Source organism: Mustela putorius, unplaced genomic scaffold (genome assembly GCF_011764305.1).
Source record: "Mustela putorius furo isolate JIRA1106 unplaced genomic scaffold, ASM1176430v1.1 tig00000166_pilon_pilon_pilon, whole genome shotgun sequence".
NCBI lineage: Eukaryota > Metazoa > Chordata > Mammalia > Carnivora > Mustelidae > Mustela > Mustela putorius.
In genome coordinates, this window is record NW_025421301.1 from 659,306 (window position 1) to 685,234 (window position 25,929).

At 38.9% G+C, this 25,929-nt stretch overlaps 1 protein-coding gene across 2 annotated transcripts; it reads left to right on the forward strand.

The window, feature by feature from the left end:
* UBE2J1 (ubiquitin conjugating enzyme E2 J1) lies at positions 1 to 25,623 on the forward strand. Of its 2 annotated transcripts, none has more exons than XM_045075842.1 (8): positions 1 to 275; positions 7,999 to 8,072; positions 9,212 to 9,343; positions 10,441 to 10,525; positions 10,806 to 10,911; positions 14,467 to 14,596; positions 16,073 to 16,192; positions 22,328 to 25,623. In XM_045075842.1, the coding sequence occupies exons 1-8, from the start codon at positions 245 to 247 to the stop codon at positions 22,604 to 22,606; spliced, it is 957 nt and encodes a 318-aa protein (XP_044931777.1). In that variant the 5' UTR covers positions 1 to 244; the 3' UTR covers positions 22,607 to 25,623. The 2 variants fall into 2 exon arrangements, with proteins under 2 accessions (XP_044931777.1, XP_044931778.1); XM_045075843.1 differs by lacking the exon at positions 1 to 275 and adding an exon at positions 927 to 1,038.
* The last annotated feature ends 306 nt before the right edge of the window (positions 25,624 to 25,929 follow it).

The window sequence follows — 25,929 nt, forward strand, 5'->3', positions numbered from 1 at the left end:
TGCCGGGCCCTCAGGGAGGCGGGGGGAGCCGCGGAGGAGGCGGCGCCATCGCGAAGCCCGCGCCCCGCCCGCACGCTCACACCCCCACCTCCCGCCTGCAGTCGGGGCCCGGGCTGGGCGGCGTCTGCGGAGGCTCCGTCGGCCTGGCCCAATCGGCCCGAGCCCGCGCTGACACCCGGGCAGCAGCGGCGCGGAAAGGTGGAGGCGGCGGGCCGGGAAGCCGTAGCCGGGACAGCGTACCGCCATGGAGACCCGCTACAACCTCAAGAGTCCGGGTGAGCGGGGCCGGAGGCGGCGGGCGGCGGCGCCGGGTGGGCCGGGGAGGGCGGACTGACCCCTGGGCTCCCGGGCCCGGCGCTGCGGTTCCCTCGCGTCCGCCGCCACTCGCGGCTCCGCTTCGGGGTTTCGCGTTCTACGCGAGACCGCCGCCTGCCGGGATGGTGCAGGCCGCAGGGCGGCCGGGCGGGCACCCGCCGCCAGTCGTGGGTACCCGCCAGTTCCCCGCAGCACCCGGACTTTCCCTTCTCCTCATGTTGGGCGCGTAGTGCTGGGTCCTGAACTCATCCCTGGGAACAGGTGTAAAGGTGATGTCGGTGGGTCATAGTTAACAGTCCCTGGCGGTACCTAAGCCCAGACGGTCGTTATCCCTTCGTCGCTGCCACCGGACTTTTATTAGCTGCTTGACTCACTTGCATGTGAGGATTTGGTTGTTTAAATATCCCATTTGCAACATTGGGGGCGAATGGAATTACAGACCTAGAGGAAAGATTCTGTGCTAAACCAACTAACCTAGAACTAAGAAAACTAGTTAGAGGGGCCGTGTACTTTAGAGGAAACCATGATTTTTGCCGCGACGGCTGACATGATACATGTCTGTGTTCAGTCATAGAGACTTCCTGCATCTCGTGCCCCTGCTTCATTCACAGAATAGCCCGAACAGTCCTAGCTTCAAGTTCTTTTCCTGTGCCGTGTAAAGATGCAAGAAAAGTCAGCAGCTCTCTCATATTAAGGCAGGCTGGAAATGAATCACTAGGGCCTGTAAGTGGTGGTATTTATTCTCTTCTGTCTGTACCTTGATAAATTTGTCAGGAGGGAGAAACTCCACAGTTCAGCTCTAAATGATAATCCTACAATATTCGTGATGGTTTGACCAAATATTGCTGCTGCTTATTTTTTCCTTCCAAGAAAGCATCCTTTCAGTAGGAATCAGCAAGATTAGCATCCTTATGAAAAGAGCTGACATTGTGATTTTTTTTTATTAAGAAAATACTTAATATGTAGAAACTCCAGAAAAGTCCGAGGATATTGATTGAACAGAGCATTGTGAGCTTGAGTGCGGTCGGGCTGAGATGTGATCTTAGGTGACCAAGTGTGTAGAATGGGTCATAACATTGGGGGGGGGGGTCCATAGAGTTTTTAAAAAAAAATCTGGTGAAGGCTCTGGGCTTTCCAAGAAATGCATTTATACAATTCAATTTCAGTGGGTTAAGGACCCCCCCTTGAACCCACACCCCTCCCATCTCTTCTGAACACCTGGGGAAGAAAGGAATTTAAAAGAGAAAGGGAAAGAAAACCTTAGTTTTAAGGTTAGATGGTAGAATGCTTAAACTGTTTAGATTGTCTTAGATTTAAATAAAACTACGTGGCTAAAAATGTACGGTGACTCCTTGGTCACATGGTACCAAGTTCCTTAGGACAGCTGAGGACCTTAGTGGAATGTCCAGAGAATAATGGCAATATAAGTAATAGTGCAGTTTAGAATGGCAAACTGGTGGGTCCCAAGACATTGTTGTTAGAGCACATTGCTCAGGTTTGATAGGTTCTCATACCTGAAGTTATGAAAAGCTTTCAAAATTCTCCAGAATTTTGAACACTTCCAAAGTATATGATCTGTCGTCTGGCTGAGCTTTGGTCGACATGCCTCTGTATTATAAATTGCTTCCTCTTTTTGGTATCATTTCCTCAAAGGTGGTATTGCTGTTCTACACTAAATTATTTTTTAAGATCTTTTGTTGTTGTTACTGTGTGGATTCATTTGGAGTTCATGGTGAAGTTGAATTAGATGATATATGGCACTTACTCGAAATGCTAGGAGGCATGGTGAAGCTTCCTTCCTTTGTTTTATTCTCAGTCCCGTGATATTTTTAGAGTAATGCCTATGTGAAAAAAACTGTTTAAAGGCACTGCACAATGGAAGGTACAGAACCTTTTCTCTGTAATGTGCAGTTGTCTTAGAGGTATGGATCGTACAATTAAGAGAATACACATAACTGGTTCAGGGCCAGTGCTCTAGCATGTGGATAGTAATTTGTTCACTTTGTAATTAGGAAAAGTTATTTCTTTGTAATTTTTCTGGAATAGACTTGTAGTTATGGGCAGAACTCTGTATGGAGCCACCTCCTAAGCCTCTGACTTAGCTTGTCAATAGTTGCTATGCATCAAGCTCCCTGATCCCTTTTTGAGTCTGCTCTGGCCAAGGTAGTAGGGTCTCTTAGTACAAAGTAGGGAGATCTAGGTATAAAGAACGTTCTGTGGGAGCTTTCTTCAGACAGGCCTGTGGGTGTGTTTAGCAGGTGATTGGTGCATATGAGATCGGTGCAAAGGCATCCACTATCTCCACCAGAAACTTGGGCATGACCTATGCATGCCCTTAATGTGAATTACTGGTGATTTAACATCTTCACCCAGATTTCGCACAGACTGAAAAAAACTTCTATGAGGTAATAAAAAACCCAAACTCATCAATTTACTCTCATACCCCAAACTTGCACCTCATCCCTTATTCCAGCGATTGACAGCAACTAGACATTTGTGGGAACTATCTTTGCTCTCTTGGTCTGTGTCTTTATTCCACCCCCTAGCCTGGAACGAACACACACACACATATGTGCACACACATGCACACACACAGGCACCAGTCCATGCAGACAAGTATTTATTTATTTGGCCACTGTTGTCTCCAGATCCAGTAAAATAAAATAAAATAAAGCAAAACTGATTTGATCACTCCCCAAATTGAAAGATTTTCAGTAGCTTTCTAATAGCTGTAGGTAAAGTTCAGAGTAAAGTGTTTAGCTTGGCCTACAGGGCTGCTCATGATTGGATCTTTGTTTGCCTTTCTCACCAACCTAGTTTCCCACAACTGTGCTCCTTTGCTCCCCCCCCATCTCCTTTGTATTTTTGCCATGTATCCATCTTGGTGCAAGTGACTGTCCATATGGAAGCCCCTCTTCTCACCTGTATGCCTTGATTCCTCTTGGAACCTCTGCTTGCAAAGGCTTCCCTTTAATCCATTGGAAATTCCCATTCTTCATGTTTCTTTAAGGTTCAGCCTTCTTCAGCTACCCTGGGCAGACTATTAGGTAGACTATAAGGTAGTCCCTGTATTTGTATACACGTAGTCAGTTTTTTTTTTTTTTTAATTTTTTAAAGAATTTATTTATTGACAGACAGAGATCACAAGTAGGCAGAGAAGCAGGAAGAGAGAGAGGAGGAAGCAGGCTCCCCGCTGAGCAGAGAGCCTGATATGGGGCTTGATCCCAGGACCCTGGGATCATGACCTGAGCTGAAGGCAGAGGCTTTAACCCACTGAGCCACCCAGGCACCCCCTTAGTCAGTGTTTGTATTATAATTGTTTTCATGTCTTTCTCACTATGAGTTTTTTGAAGGCAAGAAGCAGGTCTTGGTTATCCTTCTGTCTCCATCACTTAGACATTCTTTAGATGTTTGTTGAATGGGTACCTTTCTAGGGTCTTTCTGGGCAGAAACACTAGTCCTTAAACATTTACTTAAGTGCTTTCACTATGGGAGCAGGAAGAGGCACTTGGGGAGCAGACACTGTGTTCATATCCTCAGTATACCTGCCTCCTGCATTTTAGGTATGCTTTGGAGGTTGATTATATTAAGATACTTGTTTTCCAAGAGAAAGTAGACACATGAGAGACAGTGACCTATAAAAGATCTCTTTAGCTAGAGCTTTGTTTCCAAAGCCCAACGTAAGCCTAGTGAGGTAGAGCCTGGGCATGGGAAGATTGCTAATGTCTGGTCTCATTGAAGCCTAGAGCCTGGATCTAGAGAGATCATATGGCCTCCATAAGAAAGAACAAGAGCAGGCATGCAGGTGCTCCCCACTTCTTTCCCTGCCCTTGCACATCTTATCTCACCATGGTAGAAGAATTCCTTGAATAACCGAGCAAAGCGGTAAGAGAGGAGCTGATCAGAAAAAGCTTCCTGACAATGTGATATCTAGGAATGGAGAGTATCAGGAGTCTGCTAGTGCAGACTATGCACTAGCCCCAGTTGCCAGGCAGTATTTCTAAACTTGGCTATTCCATGGAAGTAATATTTTTGCTTGGGAACCAGAGAGACATGCCACGAAGCCAACCACATATGTTTACGGCCTGGTTTTGAACCAAGGAAGAACCTTATATCCCAATCTATTTCTGACCTTAATAACTTGTGACGGGGGGAGGTGAGGGGAGGAAGGAAAGGAGAATTATATGAAGAAATTGTTGACTCCCTTTCGAAAGGTACAAACATTGAAGAAAAATAAAAGTAAGTGATTTATTTTAAGGATTTAGAGCTTCAAAATGTCAGAGCCAGAAGTTTAATGCAGCCTAATTCAGAGTCCATATTCTTTTGCACTAAGCGTTTACAATATATGTAATTTCAGAAAAAAAAGATCATGAGAACACTAGACTAATATTACCTCTGTTTGGCTACATGGCTTTAGCTCTCACATGGTATGTTCCTTTAAATATATTCTTTTTTTTCCCCCCTTAAATACATTCTTAAATCAACTCTGACCCTTTCTTACATCTCTCATAATATCTAGGTACTGTTGGGTGTTTATTTTCTTCTCTCCTACTGAACTGAGCTGAGTGGGAAAGAGGCAGAGAAAATGTGGTAAGGGGATGGAATGACATAAAATCTGTTCTTCAGCTTAATTATTCAGCCAGCTGATGAGGAATGAAGGGGAAAAAATCTCTATGGCATCTTTGATTGCTGACAGCAGCCAAATTACCTTCATAACAGCTTCCATGATTTTATTTATATCTAATAATACTGATTTGAAAGAATGATATTTTTGTGTGGCTTTACATCGGGGTTTTTCCATCTTTGTTCTAAGGGAGCTGTTCTGGTTGAAGAAGCCAGCATGGAAGGGCCTTCAAGCTGTTTACTCCCTTCAGCCTAGTCTATCGAAGGGTCCCATGGAACATATAGAGGTTCTCATTAAACTTTTTTTCGAACGAAGGATTTTATCTTATTGTCAAATAAGATTGAAAACCATTGCCTTTAATCAGATGTTTGGAAAGAGATTTTTGGAGGGATAATAGGAAAATTCAGGTAAGCTAATATTTGAGTGCTTACTGTGTGCTAAGCCCCGAGGAGCCTGCAGTGAGTAAATTGTTTAGCAGGAAAGACTGGTGTTAAGTAATTACAAGTGAGAAGAACTTTAGGGAACTCAATCTAGTTTCTAGGGTAGTGGCTTCCAAACCTGACTGACCATTAGAATAACTTGGAGAGTATTTCTGGTCTCCACTCCCCTCCAGGATGCCTTAGAAATTTTTATCTGTCCCGGTTATCTGTCCCGGTCATTCCTCAGCATGCACAAGGGAAGGTGTCAGGGAGACCTTCCTGAGGAAGTTCCTTAAAGCCCATCTAAGTGAGATAGGGAGTGGGACTGGGAACAGCACTGCAAGCTGAGGAGCATGACAATTGCTTGATAAGAAACATATAGGTAGGGGTGTCTGGGTGGCTCAGTTAGTTAAGTATCTGTCTTCAGCTCAGGTCATGATCCTGGGTTCCTGGGATAGAGCCCTGCGTTGGGCTCCCCGCTTGGTGAGAGTATCCCGCTTGGTGAGAGTATGCTTCTCCTCCTCCCTTGGGCCCTCCCCACTGCTCATGTTCTCGTGCTCTCTCAAATGAATAAATAAATTAAAAAGAAACATATGGGTACATATTGAGACACACACACACACACACCCCATCATGTTCTAGATACAAGGCTTTTGTTCATTTCTTTGGTTTCCCCCACCACCTGTCCCATGACTACAAGCTCCTTGGTAACCAAAACTCTATTTTATTTTGGTCGTAGTGTAACATCTAGTATATACTCAATAAATATTTGATGTTCATATACTTTGATCAAGAGAAAAAAGTCTGTGCTTATAGGGACCTAGTTCAGTGCAGGAGATGGAAAAGAATTAGTAATTATGGAATAGGATAGTGACTTAACTTTTACCCCCACTTAGGAACTCTTGATTAATATGAAATTTTGGGAGTGCCTGGGTGGTTCAGTTGGTTAAGCAACTGCCTTCAGCTCGGGTCATGATCCCGTGGTCCTGGGATCAAGTCCCACATCGGGCTCCCCCTACTCTGTGGGGACCCTGCTTTTCCTTTGCCCTCTGCCTGCCACTCTCCCTGCTTGTGCTCTCTTTGTCAAAGAAATAAAATCTTTCAAAAAAATATGAAATTTTATGCAGAAGTCCTGATACATACTGAACTGTTTGGTTGTATGTGTGTGGCAGGTGTTCTCAGTTAACCTCTTTCCCCGTAACATTCCAATGTATACTTCCATATATTTTACTTTTATTGTTTCCTCTGCCTTTTCATACCCATGCATACTGTTTTTCTTTCAGATCTGTATGTGACCCCTTTTCTCTTTTGTCTGCTCTCAGGTTAGGTGCCTACCTGGTACATACTTTTCTTAAAGCACACATTGAACTACATCAGTTGGTTTTCAAACAGAGTTTTGGGGAGCTTGGGCTACCCAGTTTTCCCCTGGCTTTGCTCTCCTACACCAGTATCCTGACCTTTTTTTAGCACCTAAAACTTGGTGAGAGGGACTGGGATCAAAGGAATGACCTTTGATAGCCAGGAAGGAAAAAAGGCACAGATACAGATGGGATTATAGGTTGTCAACAGTCATTTATTGTGGAAGTAAAAGGCTGTGCCATTAACTCCAAGAGGTGGAAGAGGAGTAAGATAAGTAAACAGGTGTGAAATAGTCTTGGGGTGCTAGTTGGAATGGGCTGGTGGGCTTACCAGAGAAATTCAAGACATTAGGTAGCATGTGTCTAAGAACATCGTTGGGTTGGGTCAGCTAGAATTGCATTTTATTAGGGGATTATGAAAAAACTCCTAAGAGCCATATGTGTGGTTGAAGAGGGAAGTGAAGATAGATGTAAATGGACATAGAAAATTATGGGGTCTGTGGATTGGCAGTTAAAATTAAGCCTAAGAGTCATTTCAAAAAGGAATTCAAGGGGCATCTGGTTGGGTCAGTCAGTAAAGCTTGAGACTCTTGATCTCAGGGTTGTGAGCTCAAGCCCCACACTGGGCATGGGACCTACCAAAAAAAAAAAAAAAAAAAGAATCAGTTAGAACTAGGGAGATTCAGTGACCTCTGGGGACACCCATTTATATTAATGCACAAAAGTGGGTGGAAATTCCCAAGAGGTGGAGGATGTGGTGGTGGGGGCGGTGTCTACTGTTCATGAGCATGAATTCCAGAAGGCACATTTTTGTTAATATAGGCATTTTAACAAGATAAGAGTTGGATTACCTGTGTTAGAATCCCAGTTGTCATTTACTAGTTGTGTGACCTTGAACAAGTTACCTAATCTTTCCATGTTTTCAGTTTCTTTGTCTGGAAGATGGGAATAAAAATGGTATCTATCTCATAGCATTGTTTTGAGGATTATATGAGTTAATGTTAGAGTGCTAGCACATATGAATCATATGTAAGTATTTATTAAATAAAAATAATACTGCCCTAAATATTTACTTAATATTTAATTCTTCTAATGCCTAGTTACCATGTCCTTCCCTTTTCTCGGAATACTGTTATCTCATAATTAAACTTTTACCATACTCAATTGAGCGTCCTCTACACATTTTTTTACTGAAATAGGAACTTTTTCATTAGGTTTGTTAATCTGTACTAATCTCTTAGAAAAGTATATTTTAAATGTCTATCTTGTGAATTTATTTTAGCTGTTAAGCGTTTAATGAAAGAAGCGGCAGAATTGAAAGATCCAACAGATCATTACCATGCACAGCCATTAGAGGTTAGTTTCCATCTTTTACATATGGATTTTAATACTTTAATATTTTAAATGAATTCCTTAAGATTTTTTTCATTGCTTTGAGTCATTACAGATGTGTTTGGTGTGGTTTATTGGTATGTTTTTCTCCCTGCATTTTCTTAGTATTCATTTCATTAGCCATTCAGAATCCGACATGGTAGGAGCAAACTTCCAGTCTCTATAAAATGATCTCAGATGCTAAATTGGTTTTAGGTTTTGAGTATGGGGGAGGGAGAGGGTAATGAAAAGAAACCCAAACTCTATGGTTTGGAAGACCCCTTTATGGTTTGAAGGGACCCCTGCAGCTAGTCTGGGCTTCTTGCACAAACATCTCTATCTCCTTTCAGTCTTCTTATTTGTAGAAGGAGGGTATTTAAATGTGCTCAGTCTGTATTCCATGATAATAGTGAAAATAAAATATAATAAAGTATGTGCAAATATTTTGCACACTGTAAACTATAAAGTACTTAGGGACCCTAAGATGATGATAGCATATTTATTAACATTACTATTTATAAATAAATATGCTCTTAAGCATCTATGAGGGATAATTTTTTAAAGTTTGTTAAAATAATCCACATTTATAGCAATTATTTGATTATTAAAGGAATCATTTAGTTTAATTAAATCTGTAATCTAATTTATGAATATATAACATTGCTCAGCTGTTTTTAAATCCATTTGTTTAAAAAAGGTTAAAAAAAGATTTAACTCTCGTGGGACATGAATGCTGGATTAAATAGCTTTTATTTATAACTTCTTTTTTTTTTAAGATTTTTATTTATTTATTTGACAGAGAGAGATCACAAGTAGACAGAGAGGCAGGCAGAGAGAGAAAGGAAGGGAAGCAGGTTCCCCGCCGAGCAGAGAGACCAATGTGGGACTCCATCCCAGGACCCTGAGATCATGACCTGAGCCGAAGGCAGCGGCTTAACCCACTGAGCCACCCAGGCACCCCTATTTATAACTTTTATACTTGAGATATTTTGTGCATTAGAAACTATTCTAATAATAATGTGAAACATTTAATTTTTCTCACCCAGGAATATTTCTGGTACTCATTAATAAAGATGATCAAATGTTTTAATGTTAATGATTCCTTGCTGGTTATTTTTATTCAGGATAACCTTTTTGAATGGCACTTCACAGTTAGAGGACCCCCAGATTCTGATTTTGATGGAGGAGTTTATCATGGACGAATAGTACTGCCCCCAGAATATCCCATGAAACCACCAAGCATTATTCTTTTAACGGTAAGAAATCTTGGCTTTTTGGAATGCTTGTGATTTACTTCTTCATGGTGACTGCAAAGCATGGTTAGCAGACTCATTTTCATTAAGAAGTAAAGCAGAACATTGTTATAATTTTGTCTTTGGGGACCAGAACTTAATAGTACAGTTCTTTTCCCCCAAAAAATAATTCTGAAGAATTATTAATGCTAATGAATGTACAATTATCATAATGTGGTTGCTAGGATTCAATGAATTAGGAGATACAAAGTGCTAGGCAGTGTCTGGCACTTGGTAAGTACTCAGGAAAGGGTAGTTAATGTTATTATATCTCTTAATCACATCATCACCTTCAACTTCTCATCTTTCTTATACTCTTTTCTTCAGTTTTCTCATTTTTACGTACAGCTCTGAAAATAAGAACTGTCACAAGGTCCTCAATAAATGTTAGTTTATTACCATTTATATCTTAGAATTTCTGTCTTCACATATTTCAGCTCCTTGTGAAGGAAAACTGTTGGTCCAGTTTTCTCTAATTTTTCCTGGAGTGTTGTTCATTTGGAGTAAATTCCTCTTTTATTAAGCTCTCCTTCCCTCCTTTCCTTTAATTTGCAGGTAGGTCTAATTATCCTCTAACCATGAAAAAAGCAAAACAAACAAAACGCAAATCTGTATCTCTCCTACCTCTTTAAGCTGTTTTGTATTCCTGTCTTATGAAATTGCATCATCCTTATGAAAATCACTGCTGTCTCAGAGCCGCCTGCACCACTGTCTAGTTAGGTGACACCAGGTCCTTAGGTTTTCTTAGCCTCTGCCTGTCTTCTCTTTTAGACCCCTCACAGAGCCTAACTCAGTACTATACTCAGAGGAGGGCATTAGGACATCATGATACATCAATTACTTAGATTTCAGAAAGGTGCTACAACTTCTAAAAACAGCTTTTATTGTTTTACAAGTATGTGTAGAGTGTCTATAAAAGGACAAAAATCTGTATCCCATTGAAGATTATATTCTTTTCAAGTTTTTAAAAAAATTATTTATAATATAAATATATTTATGCTTACAAAGTATAAAATATTAAATACATACATAGTTTTTAAAATGTCTTGTTTATTCCTAAGGCTAATGGACGATTTGAAGTAGGCAAGAAAATCTGTTTGAGCATCTCAGGACATCATCCTGAAACTTGGCAGCCTTCATGGAGTAGTAAGTATTAATTTAAAGTGAGTATAAATCTTCTACAACTCTAATCAGTTCATAAGTATAAATTATAACACCCTCTTGAGACTAAAAGCTGTTTTGGATAATTTGCTGTTACTGAATAAAGAATAAAAATTCTTTCCTTGTCTCATTTTTGCCATCATTTTAGTACAACCACCCTACCTGTACCTCTTCAGTGAAAGCCTGTGTGTCTTTTTTCTCTTTCCAGAGTAAGCCCAGTTCCTTTTACAAAACAACTTAGATTGATGTTTACTTTTTATTCCAGTAAGAACAGCATTACTAGCCATCATTGGGTTTATGCCAACAAAAGGAGAGGGAGCCATAGGTTCTCTAGATTATACACCAGAGGAAAGAAGAGCACTTGCCAAAAAGTAAGTTTTGCATTTCATTCTTTGTTAAGATTTAAATATTATTCTGGGTAATGGCTGATAGGGGATAGGCTCAGTTTCTTTCTTTGTGAGTTACCCTGGTTTCAGGGTCTAGTCTAGTTTTGCTGTTTTAGGATTTCATTTGTAGCAGTTTACTACGCAGGAATGACCAGAGTCTAAAGAATTGATTTCATGCTGTCTAGTTTTAGAAAGTAGTTAGTAATATTAGCCCGCAGTGGGAGATACCTTTTCCTAGAAAACAGTTCTGATCATTTGTCTCTACGTGGGCAGAATTACAGATGGGAAAAAAACCCCAAAAAACCAACATAATTGTTTATATGTAGCTTTCCGTAAGATTAAAAACTTCTTGAGGGTAGGGAGGGAGTCCACTTTTATCTTAGCATCTACAGTATTAGGCTCAAAGCAAATGCTCAATAAATAATCCTGAATAAAGTAAAGGGGATTTTCTTTATTAAATTATGGCTTCCTGGGGTGCCTGGGTGGCTCAGTTGGTTGAGCGACTGCTTTCGGCTCAGGTCATGATCCTGGAGTTGCGGGATCGAGTCCCGCATCTGGCTCCCAGCTCCACAGGGAGTCTGCTTCTCTCTCTGACCTTCTCCTTGCTCATACTCTCTCTCACTGTCTCTCTCTCAAATAAATAAATAAAATATTTAAAAAGAATTAAAAAAAAATAAATTATGGCTTCCTAGTGGTCTTTCCTTCTCACTTTTTTCAGATGCGTTCTATCCGTATAATCCAGATTAGTCATCAGATTGAGTAGCCTCTCCTTTGAGTAGTGCAAAAACTAATTCTTTCTTTCTTTTTTTTTTTTAGATTTTATTTATTTATTTGACAGAGAGAGATCACAAGTAGGCAGAGAGGCAGGCAGAGAGAGAGAGGAGGAAGCAGGATTCTCGCTGAGCAGAGAGCCCGATGTGGGGCTCGACCCTAGGACCCCGGGATCATGACCTGAGCCGAAGGCAGAGGCTTTAACCCACTGAGCCACCCAGGCGCCCCAAAACCAATTCTTTCTGTCTGTCTCTCTTTTTTTAAAATTTTTTTTTTTTTAAGAACAACTTCTAACCCAGTTTATTTTTTAATCGGTGTGCATAGCGAAGAGACCTTATAAGAAACCCTATCAAAGTACTTTCCAATCCTGGAATATTAGACCCAACCCTCAACAAATGTTAAAGATTCCAAAATTGCAATGAGGTGAAGAGGAAGAGTATTTAAAGTCACTTACTTCTGTAATTCTTGATCTTGATCATTTTCCTGCTTTGGACTTTGCCGTCTATCACTTCTCAGACATATTATGTTAATTAAATTATAGTATATCTTACCCTTCCACTGCCCAGAATATGTCCTATGTAGATATTTGTTAAATCAACCAGATTTTAGTGTCTGAAAGGTTTGATAGACTCTTGGATTTCATCAACAGCTTTTCTTTTTAAACCTTATTTCCAGGTTCTGGGGATATACCTTACAGCAGCTGTTATTCACAAATTATATGTACTTGAATATATGGCATTTGTTTCTATTTGATTTTCTTGGTTGGCTTTCTATCTTGATACTTTTATCCAGTTCATTTCATGCATAAGGAAAAAAAGAACTTTTGTTTTTTTGTTCTAGACTTGCCAGTGTATATATTCTAGGTTCTTCGTCTATGATAGAGGCTTTTTATTTTTTAATTTTTTTTAAAGATTTTGTTTATTTATTTGACAGAGAGAAGTCACAAGTAGACGGAGAGGCAGGCTGGGGAACCAGGCTCCCTGCTGAGCAGAGAGCCCGATGCGGGACTTGATCCCAGGACCCTGAGATCAGGGCCTGAACCGAAGGCAGTGGCTTAACCCACTGAGCCACCCAGGTGCCCCTGATAGAGGCTTTTTAAAAACATGGTTTTGCATTAGTCCATGGTAGCATATTGTCCTTGTGGATAAACTAATACATTAAAAATTAACCTTCCCCTCTAAGTTTCATCTGGCTTCTCAGTTAAGAGTGGACACATTTTAATGCAAATAATTTGGATACAGCTGACTCTTAAAAGCATAGGGACAGCTGTGCTGCTTCTGGTGAAACACAGATATTCAGCAACAAGTACTAAGTTAACAATACTTTTATATATATTTTGTTCACATGAAGTTGTTTAATAAATTTAAACAGCATGTTCCTAAAGACCAAAGGCTTCTATTATGTTGAAATGGGAATCCAATTAAATAGTTTTATAAAAAGTTCAGCAATGTAACCATATATACTTCTGTATATTATACATACTTACTTCCAGTCATATAAATCCTTAGCACTCTTGTGGACTTTAGGGCACTTTTGGCTATCTCTGGAATACAAAGGGGAAAATGAAAACATAGAAAAACAAATTAATCTTGGGAAGTAGTCTAATTAACAGATTTATTTTGAGTCTACTTAATATAGTGAGTGATACATTTCAGAGTCTTTGGATTTTATAGGAGTTGTCTGTCTTTCAAGTTATACTGCTATTTATTTTTTTATTTTTGTGTTTTTCCAAGTTTTTATTTAAATTCCAGCTACTTAACATACAGTGCAATATTAGTTTCAGGTGTAGAAATTAGTGATTTATCTCTTGTGTCCAACACTCAGGGCTCATCGCAAGTGCCCTCCTTGATCCCCATCACCTGTGTAACTGCACCCCTTGCCCCTCCACCGGCTCTCCCTCCACCACACACACCTTGCCTCCCCTCTGGTAACCCTCAGTTTGTTCTCCATAGTTAAGAGTGTGTTTTGTGGTTTGCTTCTCTCTCTTCCCCGCCCTTCACTTGTTTGTTTTGTTTCTTACATTCTACATATGGGTAGAATCATATGGTATTTGTCTTTCTCTGACTGACCTATTTCACTTAGCATAAGTTATACTGCTATTTAGTTGAATAGGGATTGTGAATTTTTTCCCTAGAAATATCTGTAAATTTTATTTTTGGTGGCTTCTTTACTGTTTTATGTATGTCTCAGCTAAATATAATTCAGATTTTATAATGGACTTTTTTCCACAGGCTTAACATAGTTTTGTTATGTGTGATCATGAGGACAGTATAGTTAGACATCGTATATATTTTGTTGTATATCTCTAAAGCTTAGTTTTCTTTAGATAGTATGTTGGAAAAAAAGTGGAAGCTAAGCCCTGGATTTTATTTTTTTAACTTTAGATTTTTAAAAGTTGAGATATAACTGACATGAGTTTTTGTTGTTTGATTTTGTTTTTTTGAAAGTTTTATTTATTTAAGTAATCTCCACACCCACCATGAGGCTTGAACTCATGACCCTGAAATCAAGAGTTGCATGCTTTTCAGACTGAGCCAGCCAGGTACCCCAACATGAGTTTTTTCTTTTTTTTTTTAACACCAACCTAACTTGTGTATTTGTCTCAGAACTGTAATAGTGCCATAACTATAGATGTATGTATATAGATGAATATGATATGGAATTATTCAGGGTTCTTTTACTTTAAATTGAATCATTCAGTATTTGAGTATCTTGAATTGACATTCAGGTATTTGATTTATACCCATCAAAAAAATTATTTCCTACCAGATCACAAGATTTCTGTTGTGAGGGATGTGGCTGTGCCATGAAGGATGTCCTGTTGCCCCTAAAATCTGGAAGTGATTCAAGCCAAGCTGACCAAGAAGCCAAGGAACTAGCTAGACAAATCAGTTTTAAGGTACTCTAAATTAGTGAATAAATTCTAACTATGTGACCCTTTTGTTTACTGCCAAATTCTGGATAGAAAGTAAAGCAATATAGTTCTGTTGCAATAATGTTTTACAAATAAGTTTTTCTTATTCCAAAACTAATAATGTACATTCACAGAGGGGTCCAGCACAGTGGTTAAGGGCTTGGACTCTGGTCCACAGTGCTGGGGTTCGGATCCTAGCTTTGCTCTTTATTGGTAGTAGGACATCAGATATGTTACGTGGCCACTCTGTCTGTACCTTTTTCTTTTTCTTTCTTTCTTTTTTTTTTTTAAAAGATTTTATTCATTCATTTGACAGAGAGAGAGATCACAAATAGGCAGAGAGACAGACAGAGAGAGAGTTGAGGAGAAGCAGGGTCCCTGCTGAGCAGAGAGCCCTATGCGGGACTCGATCCCAGGCCCCTGGGATCATGACCTGAGCCGAAGGCAGAGGCTCAACCCACCGAGCCACCAGGCGCCCCTGTACCTTTTTCTTATCTGTAAATAATGATGTTACTTATCTTGTAGGATTTTTATAAGGATTAAGGGATATAATACTCACTTAATATAATACATAAGTGTATTGTATTTAGAACTGGCCCTGATACTTAATAAATTTTAACTATTATTTAGAAGATAGAGAGTAATTTAGAAGAAAATAACAATCATGCATAATCCCATCCCCAAGAAATAACTGCTGTGAATATTTTGGTGTATCTCCCTTATGTCCTATTTTTTCTACATATGTTTTACTCAAACATAGAATTGCTTCTGGATTTTAATTAGCCCTATTAAAAAATGTCGACCTGCATCAGGTAGCATGCTGCTTCCTCCCTATTCACCTCCCTTACATCCATCGGTCCTTTCATATCCAGTTCTTGAAAGAAATTTTTTCTTCTGTTCATTGTGTTGCTAAAAGAGGTGGTAGTTAATAAGTGTTGGTTATTTTCTTCCTTCTGAGGATTCCTTCTGTACTTAAATTGCTTTTCTGAAAATCGTAGAGCCAGAGGTATTTTGTACATCAGAATTTCGGATTTTAGAAAATACCAAACATACATCATATTTTAGTCCCTGCAGTGGGATCTGGGGCAGTATCCCATAATCAAATCTATTAACATTCCCTCAGCAAACCTGGGAATGTCTACAGTAATCTGGGATAAAAATAACCTCACATGTCACACTTCACCTGGAAGTTACAAACAACTTAATTTGGAATTGTGGATTATGAACCACGGGTGTTAGTTTTGTCTTTCACCAAGTAACAGCTCCTTGAGAACAGGTTTTGTCTGTGCTTCTTCCTGAAATACCTAGCACAGTCTCAGACACAGGAGTGCTTAAGGTTTAACTGATTGATAGTTGATATTAAATTAGCAATTAAAATAAGTCCAACAGAGGATTAGTAGGTGTGGCTTATTCTGTATGTTTCCTGTTCTAACATTGCTCTTGGGTGTACCTTTTTTATAGGCAGAAGTCAATTCATCTGGAAAGACCATTGCTGACCCGGACTTAAACCACTCTTTTTCACTAAATGATTTACAGGATGATATACCTACAACATTCCAGGGTGCTACAGCCAGTACCTCGGTATGGCTCTTCTCTTTTACATATATGTATGTCTGTATCATTATCATTATTTGCAATAGGAGGAGACCTCTAGATGAAATACCTGAATATTTTGATTCTCCTGACCACCTCTCCCTCTAATGAGTCAGATTATCTTAAGCAAATTATTCATACTTTTGGGGTCTTTTTTCTTATTAAATGAGGTTGGGCTAAATAATTTTTAGGTCCTGTCATCTCTCTGGAATTCTGTGAGTTCTCTAAAAAGTTAGTTACAATATAGCACTACACTTTGAATAAAACAAAATATACATACATTAGCCACTTTTTTTTTTAAAGATTTTATTTATTCATTTGACAGAGATCACAAGTAGGCAAGAAGCAGGCAGAGAGAGGAGGAAGCAGGCTCCCTGCTGAGCAGAGAGCTGGATATGAGGCTCCATCCCAGGACCCTGGGATCTTGACCTGAGCTGAAGGCAGAGGCTTTAACCCACTGAGCCACCCAGGCACCCCATTAGCCACTTTCTAAATAGGCACTGTTTCTTTAGCAGGTTAAGCTGCATTAACTCTCAGTTAATAAAGGACTAGAGCCAAAGATTTGCCTCAGACTTGCTCTGCCCAGTACTGTAGCCACTAGCCACATGTAGCTATCTAAATTTATATTTAAATTATTCAGAATTAAACTAAATTTAAAATTCAGTTCCTCAGTCACAGTGACACATTTCAAGTAACCAGTAGCCACCTGTGGCTGGGTGGCTACCCTATTGGACAGCATAGGTATCAAACATTATCATCTCAGAAAGTTCTGTTGGACAGTGCTGCCTTGCACATAGTTAAGTGCCCAGTAAATAATTGTTGAATGAAAGGTTAAATGAATACTATGTGTCTTGTTCTGCCCTGACCTATTATCCAGATATTGGTGGGTATAGGTCATCAGAGATTAAGAAAATTTGACTGGATAGTTGCTAAATAAGGATTATGGGGGAAAAATACTGATTTTCTTTACATATATTAAAAGAAATATCTTTTTTGTAACATTGTTTGGTTGAGTAGCTACATCTTTTTTTCCCCTCTACAGTTTTAGAGAGTATTTTAAAGGGTCAGGAAAATTGAAATAGAAGCTGGCAAATACAGATTTGCCTTTTTCTCAGGAATAAGTTAGTATAATATGGGACTGAATGGTCCTGAGTGGTGGTTCTCTCCTTTTCAGAGAGTGAGATGGGCAGAGAGAAGTAGGTTGGAGAGAGAAGGGGAGAGGTGCACGGGAGGAAGTACTTGAAGGACTGGAGATGAGGGAGTATGAGGAAAAAGCGGATGCTGAGAGTTAAATTGTTTTTACATGATCCCCATGTAATTATGAATTGCAGAGGGATATTATAAATTATATTATATATAAATATGAATTGTATTATATATTATATATTAATAATATAATATTAATATATAATATATAAATATATTATAAATTAATTTTGAAGTATTAAAAATTGAGATTAATTTTAGTTTTTTTTTTTAAGATTGTATTTATTTATTTGACAGAGAGAGAGATCACAAGTAGGCAAAGAGGCAGGCAGTGGGGTGGGGAAGCAGGCTCCCTGCTGAGCAGAGAGCCAGATCCTAGGATCCTGAGATCATGACCTGAGCCGAAGGCAGAGGCTTAACCCAGTAAGCCCCCCAGGTGCTCCTACTTTTAGTTTTTAGTTAAAAATGGAACCATCTCATTTCAGAGAGGGAAGGGTGGTTATCTTTTCTCATCTAAAAGGACAGTCTCCTGATATTTATGGTGTGTTTAAATCTGTCTTCAGTCTCTTATATCTGTGTCAAGTTATATTGTATTTCATATATTGCAGTTATACTTATTCTACTTGTAATTTATTTTATTATTAATTATTTATTGTCTGCCCAGAATGTTAGTTTCTTGAGGCTCAGAGCGCTTTTTTTACTGCACTGTATCCCAGTGCCTGGCCTTGTGCCTTGTATATAATTGGTGGGTCAATACGTATTTGTTGATTGAATAAATGAATCTTAGGATTGGCACTTTTAAAAAAATACTAGAAATACAGGCAAAGAAATTAAGAAGTTTAAGTAAATTACATTGCACAACCAATAATATTATTACAGTGATATTTTCCATTTTGATTTGATTTGATTTGATTTTTGTTTTATTTTTGTTTATTATTGCAGTATAGTTGGTGTACAATGTTACACTAGTTTCAGGTGTGCATTTTGATATTAAAGTACGTAAAACTTAGAATTCTTTTTCATAGATACAGGTCATTGATACCAATTCCGGTTAAAACACTGAGAAGTAATCAATTGTTATAGTTGCACGTTAAGCTTTTAGTTATATTTACATACAGATTATCTCAGAGTATAATTATATAATTTGATCACCATGGACGTAATTGAAACTTGGTTTTGGCTAGGGGTGGCTGCTTTACATGCAAGTGTAATATAAATTCACTAAAATGTTATACATCAAATCCCAGATAAGCTATGTTTTTTTAGCCTTGAGGGGGCGAGAGATTGCCCAAAGTCTAAATACAGCAGATAATATCAAGCCATCTGTTGCTTTTTGATGCAGATTTTTTTAGCTGTGTAGAAATGAGGAAATTACTGATGGTAGTTTTATGTTATTCCAGTCTGTCAGATTTTTTTCCCTCTTCCTAGGTATTCAAGTTCTGAATAAGCCATTCCATTTTGTATTAAAAAGCAAACACAAAACTCCTTCACAGATGCTGGTTATTCTAGATCATTATAGAAAAAATTATGTATTACAAGGGAATTATTTGTGATTGATGGTTTTTTAAATTAATTCAATTAAGTACACATCATATACTTCTACCTTCCCCCAAATGGTCGCTTCATCTTAACTAATGAAACAGAAACTGGTATGACTTACGTCTTCATTCAGTGATAGGTATATTTGGACAAGTTTAGGTCAACAGCAAAAATTTAGAAGTCCTACCACCAATTGTACACAGCATTTTGAAAATGCTAAAGCCAACTTCATGTGAACTGCCAAAATTTTGTCCAATTAGTCCTTAAACTCCAAGCAATCTAGGTTCCTCTGGGTCTGTAACCTTCAGGTGTTACCATTTTCCCTTGATGGGATTGTTTTTTTGGGGGGATTTTTTTTTAAAGATTTTATTTATTTATTTGACAGACACAGAGATTACAAATAGGCAGAGAGGAAGGCAGGGGTGCGGGGGGGGGGAGAAGCAGGCTTCTGGCTGAGCAGAGCGCCCGACGCGGGACTCGATCCCAAGACACTGGGATCATGACCTGAGCCGAAGGCAGCGGCTTAACTGACTGAGCCACCCAGGCACCCCTGGGGGATTGTTTTAAATAGGAAAAATTTTAGAATTTTATGGTGTCTCAGCACTAGTCAGTAATAGTAATATAGCCAGAAGGATCCTGAAATATGGGAATCTAATTAAAGCAGTATGTCTATAAAGTATTTCCATTAAGTGCATGTACTAAAATATCATCTAAAGTCAATGTTTTAATGGATTGTTCTAAATTTTTTTTTTGAAAGATTTTATTTCTTTTAGAGGGAGTGGGTATGCATGAGGGCAGGGGTGGGGAGGGATAGAGAGAGGGAAAGGTAGAGAATCTGAAGCAGACTCCTCCCCAAGGTCGGACCCCCTTGGGTGGGTGGATCTCAGACCCTGAGATTATGACCTAAGCTGCAACCAAGAGTCAGCCCCTCAACCGCCTGAGCCACCCGGTGCCCCTAAAATGTATTAATCATACCAAAAGGGGTCTACAGAACTCTCCTAAGTAATGACTTTTTAAAAATCTTAATCTGTGGGGTGCCTGGGTGGCACAGTGGGTTAAACGGTGGACTCTGGGTTTCTGCTCAGGTCCTGACCTCAGGGTCGTAAGAATGGGGCCCCAATAGGGCTCAGAGCTCAACCAGAATCTGTTTGAGATTCTCTCCCTCTGCCCCTCCACCCTGCATCTGCATGCACTCTCTCTCTCAAATAAATAAATCTTAAAAAAACAGTAACAAAACCTAAATGTAGTGTCTCCAATGGGGCATATTAACAGTAACAGTATTATTAATGACTAGCATTTAATCAACATTTGTGTGCCCTAAGCACCTTATATCATTACTCCTTTTAATCCTTACACTACAGAATTGGGTATTATCCTTACCATACAGATGAAGGAGCTGAGTCTTAGGCTGAATAATTTGCTTAAGGTCCTGCATCTCCAAAGTGATAGAGCCAGCCGAATAATGCTAAGGCTCCCCGTTTTAGTCAAGTATATGGGCATTGTATTCTCCCCTCAAACTAATGGAAAAAATAACACATATAAAATAAAATCTAAAATAGAATCAATCTCTTGTGCTGGTTTCTGGACTTACAGCACCTTCATATTTTTCCTTAAGAGCCTTCCCTGTAAGCCTTTAGCACTTTTGCTGAATCAGACACTTCTGGCTTCTTGGCAAAGCAGTTAGAAGAATGGGAGATTTCAAATGGAATGTTGCTGTATCAGCTGCTATATAATTCGGCTCTTCCCAATGAGTGCTTATTAAGATCCCTTATAATGTCTGTGACAGTGTGAGACCTCTTAAAATGCTGCTGCTTTGTGGATCTGCTCCCTTCAGAGCTCCTTGTTGCTGGGAGTCTTGGAGTTTGAAGTCCCAAGTTCACGCAGCTCTAATTCAGTATCGGCATTGACTTTTATTTAAAGTCAGTAGTTCCTTTTTTAATCTCTGTGTTATGGGTCACTACATTTGAGTACTTCCAAAGGACAGTATTAAGAAACTCAGATTATTCACACCTTTTAATGTTGAAATGAATATCAGATTTCAAGTGTAATTTCTTCTGTAGGTAACTTAGATCAGCAGTTTCTTTCCCTAATGTTTATAGCTGTTGCCAGGACAAAGCCCATCCTTTTCCTTTTTTTAAATTTTGAGGGGCACCTGGGTGGCTCAGTTGGTTAAGCTGCTATCTTCGGCTCAGGTCAGATCTCAGGGTCCTGGGATTGAGGCCCTGTGTTAGGCTTCCTGCTCAGTGGAGAATCTGCTTCTCCTTCTCCCTCTCCCCACCTGCTTGTACTCTCTCTCTCTCAAATAAAAAATAAAATCGATTTTTTTCCCCTTCTAGATAGTGAAATTTTCTCTAATTGAAAATAGTTTAAATGTTTTATATTTACTCACTTTTTAAAGTTATTCTGAAGAAAACTTGCATTCTTATTTTTTATTTGAAAGGGTATTGGTGCTAATATAACCAGCTCAAGGTGTTTTCAGTAAAAGAATTAAAGGCCATCCATCAGGTTATTAGAGGTAGAGTTAAGGGGTCTATATAAATAAAATAGAATTCGTATTTTGTAGAGCTTTCTTATCTATAAACCGTATTTAAGATTTTGAATCACGTGGTACCACATTGTGGTTATCCTTGACCAAGCAGTCATTGTAAGAATAGAAAGCAGTTGGTATCTTGTGCTTTGTGGGGCCAACTAGTGTGCCAAAGTATGCTTTACATACATAAAGTAACACAATTCAAATAGACAGTAAAGGGTTCTTCTAGACTTGTGCTTAATTCATTTGACAGGAGTTAAAAGAAAAGATAATCTTGGCTTGGAAACCACATCTAATTTTTATAACTGTACTGCTGTGGAGAACGTATGGTTTGAAATTCTTCCCTGTGCTGTATGATTGTTGGTGGCAGCATGTTGATGCAGTTAGATAATGTTGAAAGAGACCTGGTTCATGAGAGGTAACAGTTTCACTGTTGAGAGTGAAACTTTTTGCCATTTAGTTTGGCAAACTTTCAAGCTGAAAAGAAATCAGATTCCTTCTTTCCTTGGCTCTCCTGCAAGAAGCGAGGTGCCCGGATGTTTAACAGATATTGCTGGAGTTACACCTGAAGGGAGAGTAGAGAGCCATCTCTAGAGCAGATGGCTGAACTCTGTCCTTATCTTGTTTGTTCCTGATAAAGTCCTCCTCTGCCTGATGCGTTCTCAGAATAAGTTGTGTTGTTGGCTTATTTGGGAGAGTGAGTAGTTACAGCATTCAGCTCATTCTGGGTAGTTTTGCCTTTAGTCATATTCTAGTGCTCTGAGATTCTTTGTACTCTTGAATAGATAACAGGTATATACACAAGTTTTCTTTGCCAGTTTCAAACAAAGTTTCCTAAAATTTCCTAGTATGGAGCCCAGAACCCCTCAGCAGCATCTCTTCAACAACCTGCTCAGCCTGTAGTTAAGAATACCTCCATGAGCCCTCGACAGCGCCGAGCCCAGCAGCAGAGTCAAAGAAGTTCGTCTACTTCCCCAGATGTGATCCAAGGCCAGCAGCCAAGAGACAACCACACCGATCATGGCGGATCCGCGGTTCTGATTGTCATCTTGACTTTGGCATTGGCAGCTCTTATATTCCGACGAATATATCTGGCCAATGAGTACATATTTGACTTTGAGTTATAATATTGTTTTGTGTCTTAAGAGCTGTGACTCAACTGCTTCATTAAACATTCTGCATTGGGTATAATCTAAGAATTGTTTACAAAAAGATTATTTTGTATTTACCCTTCATTCCTTTTTTGATCCTTATAAATTCAGTATAGATATAGCTAGACTTTCAGACTATGTCTGCTTAGTTTAAGGGACTGGAAGTCAAAGTCCCTTGTCTCACCATATGACCTGCTTTACAGAGAAATAACTTATTGTTGTTTCTCATGCCTCAGCTTCTTTTTATGTGAATTTGTGATACTTTTCTGTATGACTCTTTTTGAAATTTTTGGATTAAAGAAGGTGTTTTAAGTTTCAGTGAGTATTACTGGTTACTCAATACCATTTATTGAGTACTCTGTTTCTACTTATGTAGAATGATATAGGGATAAGAGTTGGAAAGGGAAAGTAGGGCTCTTCAAATAGCTTGATGAGAATGTCATTCATAGGAGATATACCGGGATGCCCATTCTGTGACTTTGTGTCCTAAATGTCATTCAGTGAAAGTAACTATTTCAGTCAAACATTTATGAGGAAATGAGATCTTTGTTATTGGATGTTATTTGGAGGGAATAATGCTTTGTAACCACTTTGATATGCTGTTATCCCCTTCTCTCCCAAATGCACACAAGATTTACAAAGAAAGGAAACGGTCCTCCACAGATCTTTTTTTAAGGAAAGAAGGGTCCAAGCCAGGAAATCACTTGGTTTCCTTCCAGAAGTCAAATGGAAGGATCTTCAGATTTTAATGTTTGCTCTGCTTTGAACTGTATCTCTTTTGGAGGCATTATATGCCTAGCTTTGTAATCACTATAAATTTAATTATTCTAGGAATATGTATAATGTTGAAATATTTCATGTACCATTTTAATAGAAAAGCTCAGGGCCCAAGTAAAAGTGATAGAAATTAGAAAAACCTTTCCTTAGAATTGTCCACCTAATCAGAGCCCAAGAAATAATTTTCAGTGCAAAATCAGTATATAAGTTAGTGCAAGCTAGCTCCATGGATTCTGGCAGATAATTTTATCATCATAATGCCTGGTGAGAACATATAATCACAGAAAAAATTGCCTTCAGCACATTCAGTATGGCATTGAGGGCCCTCTTGAGAGTATTTGTTAATGAAGATTTAATTTTTAAATACAGGCAGTCCCCTGCTTTCAAATAGGTTATATTCTAAAAGTGCATTTGTGAGTTATTTATTTTGTTTTGTTTACAACTCAGTGTTGTAAATGGTGTTCAGGTTCTAGACAAGTCCAAAAAGTCCATAATGTATCTTGAATACTTTGGGGGATGGTGTTCATAAAGTCCTTAATGTAGTTTTAACTAACTGAAATTACAGACAAGATAGAAACAATTTGTAAAATGGTATTAAAGGCAAATTTAATTTTACTGCTGCAATGGGCTTTTGTTCTGTTAATTATCAGACACAATTTCTATTTTCATCTTATAGCCATTTTTCCTTTATGTCCACATCTAAAGTGAGAACATACTGTATACTATTATATAATACAGAATTGTCTTAAACTTGAATAAATTAGCATTTTAAAAGTGTTTACAGATTGTTTCTGTTATATCTATAGCCAAAGTTGGTAAAGTCTTAAAAAGCTCAAGGACTTTATGAGGACCTCCTCTGTCAGGAAGATTATAGGTGACATATTTTATAACTTTATTGCCATGAGAAAGCACGTTCTGAAGTCTTTGTTTGGAACACAAAATATTATAGATACTGGTTCAGTGGTCTCCTAGCAAGAGGTCACTGACCCACCTGGGAAGACTAGATAATGTTACCACCGGAGAAGAAGCAAGTCTCCCTGCTCTCAGCCTATGCTGAGATTAATCGTGTGCTAGGAACAATCTTCCCTCCACTTCCTCCCAGTCAAACCTGAGCCGGCCTCTGGATCTGTGTGATCTTGTTACATGTTTCCATGGGGTGTACCAATACTTTTAAGATTGATTAAGCCAAGAAGATTTTGCACTGTGCAGGTCCTTCTCTATCTGATTTGCTTCTCTTCCCTACCTTGTCAACTGACAGGCCACCTTCTTGTTTGTGTTGGCATTTTTTAAGCGCCTGATAGTACATCTCTGAAAGTGGCATATTCTTTGTTCTTTCCCTTTCGGCTCACAGATGCTACCTAAAAATCCTTAAGTTGTCAGTCGGATCCCCATCATAGAGCGGATGAGCAAAATCAATCTTTGGGGCTATTCTTACTCGAATGCCACCTGAAGAGACTTCAGAAAACTTATTTTTAAAGCCCCGGTTTATCCCTTTAATTAGAGTGTAAGGACAAAACCAGGTGTGTGATCTGGTTAGTAAAGGCTTAGGACTCCTTCCCCTAGTCCTCAGATTTAAGTTAATTCATGGCTTTTTCTTTGACCAACAAAGCATATGAGTACATATCAAGGTAGTTAAAATAGCATGCTCGAAAAAACAATGTCTCTTTCACCTGTAACTGTTTTAGCCAATGAAAGCTTTCAAATTTTATGTATTGTGGGGCTTATATGTAGCACTTTACATTTTCATGCTGCTTATTGTTTTATTCTACTGAAATAAATGAATTCTCAATGAATTTTTTAAAAAGCCTTTAAAATTGTTTATCATTTTGACTATAGCAATATATTTCCTATTTCAGGAGAATAAGAAATCTTCTTGTTATTTTTGGCTATGAATAAACCTGGTATCTTGAGACCTCCCATTTTTATAGACCACAATCTGTAAACAGGCAAACCTCACACATTTGGACTTACTTGAGCAGAATTCTAAGCTGAAGTACTGAAAAGCCTGTACTGTTGCATTATTTGCAAGTAAGTATATGATAAGTGACTGCATTTAGTGAACCTGACTCTTGAAGACTAATGTGTGCATTAACATGGGTGCTGTTTAAGCCTTGTGGGAGGCTGTACATTGCTCAGAAGCTGTTTGGAACACCTCTTGAACAGTTGCCTTCAGACCTAGTTTGAGCTGCTCAATAAAACCAGTGACTTTATTCATACCGTGTTCTGACCACAGTATTCTTTATGTTATTCGGTCTTCTGTCCATTCTACCTCCTTAAATATTCTTTCGTGTCTTACCACTTCTCTCTGTGTTCATTGCCATTACCCTAATGAGCTTTCATCTCCTCTGAATTAGTGCAGTAATCTCTAACAAGTCTCCAGTCTTGCCCCGTTCCTCACCCCTCTGCCAGAGTCTTCTCCAGTGTGCAGGTCTGATTCTGTCTCCTAAGACAGGCTCCAATCCTTAATGCAGCTTATAAGGCTGTGTGTAGCCAGACTACCACTGAGCTCTCTGGCCTAATCG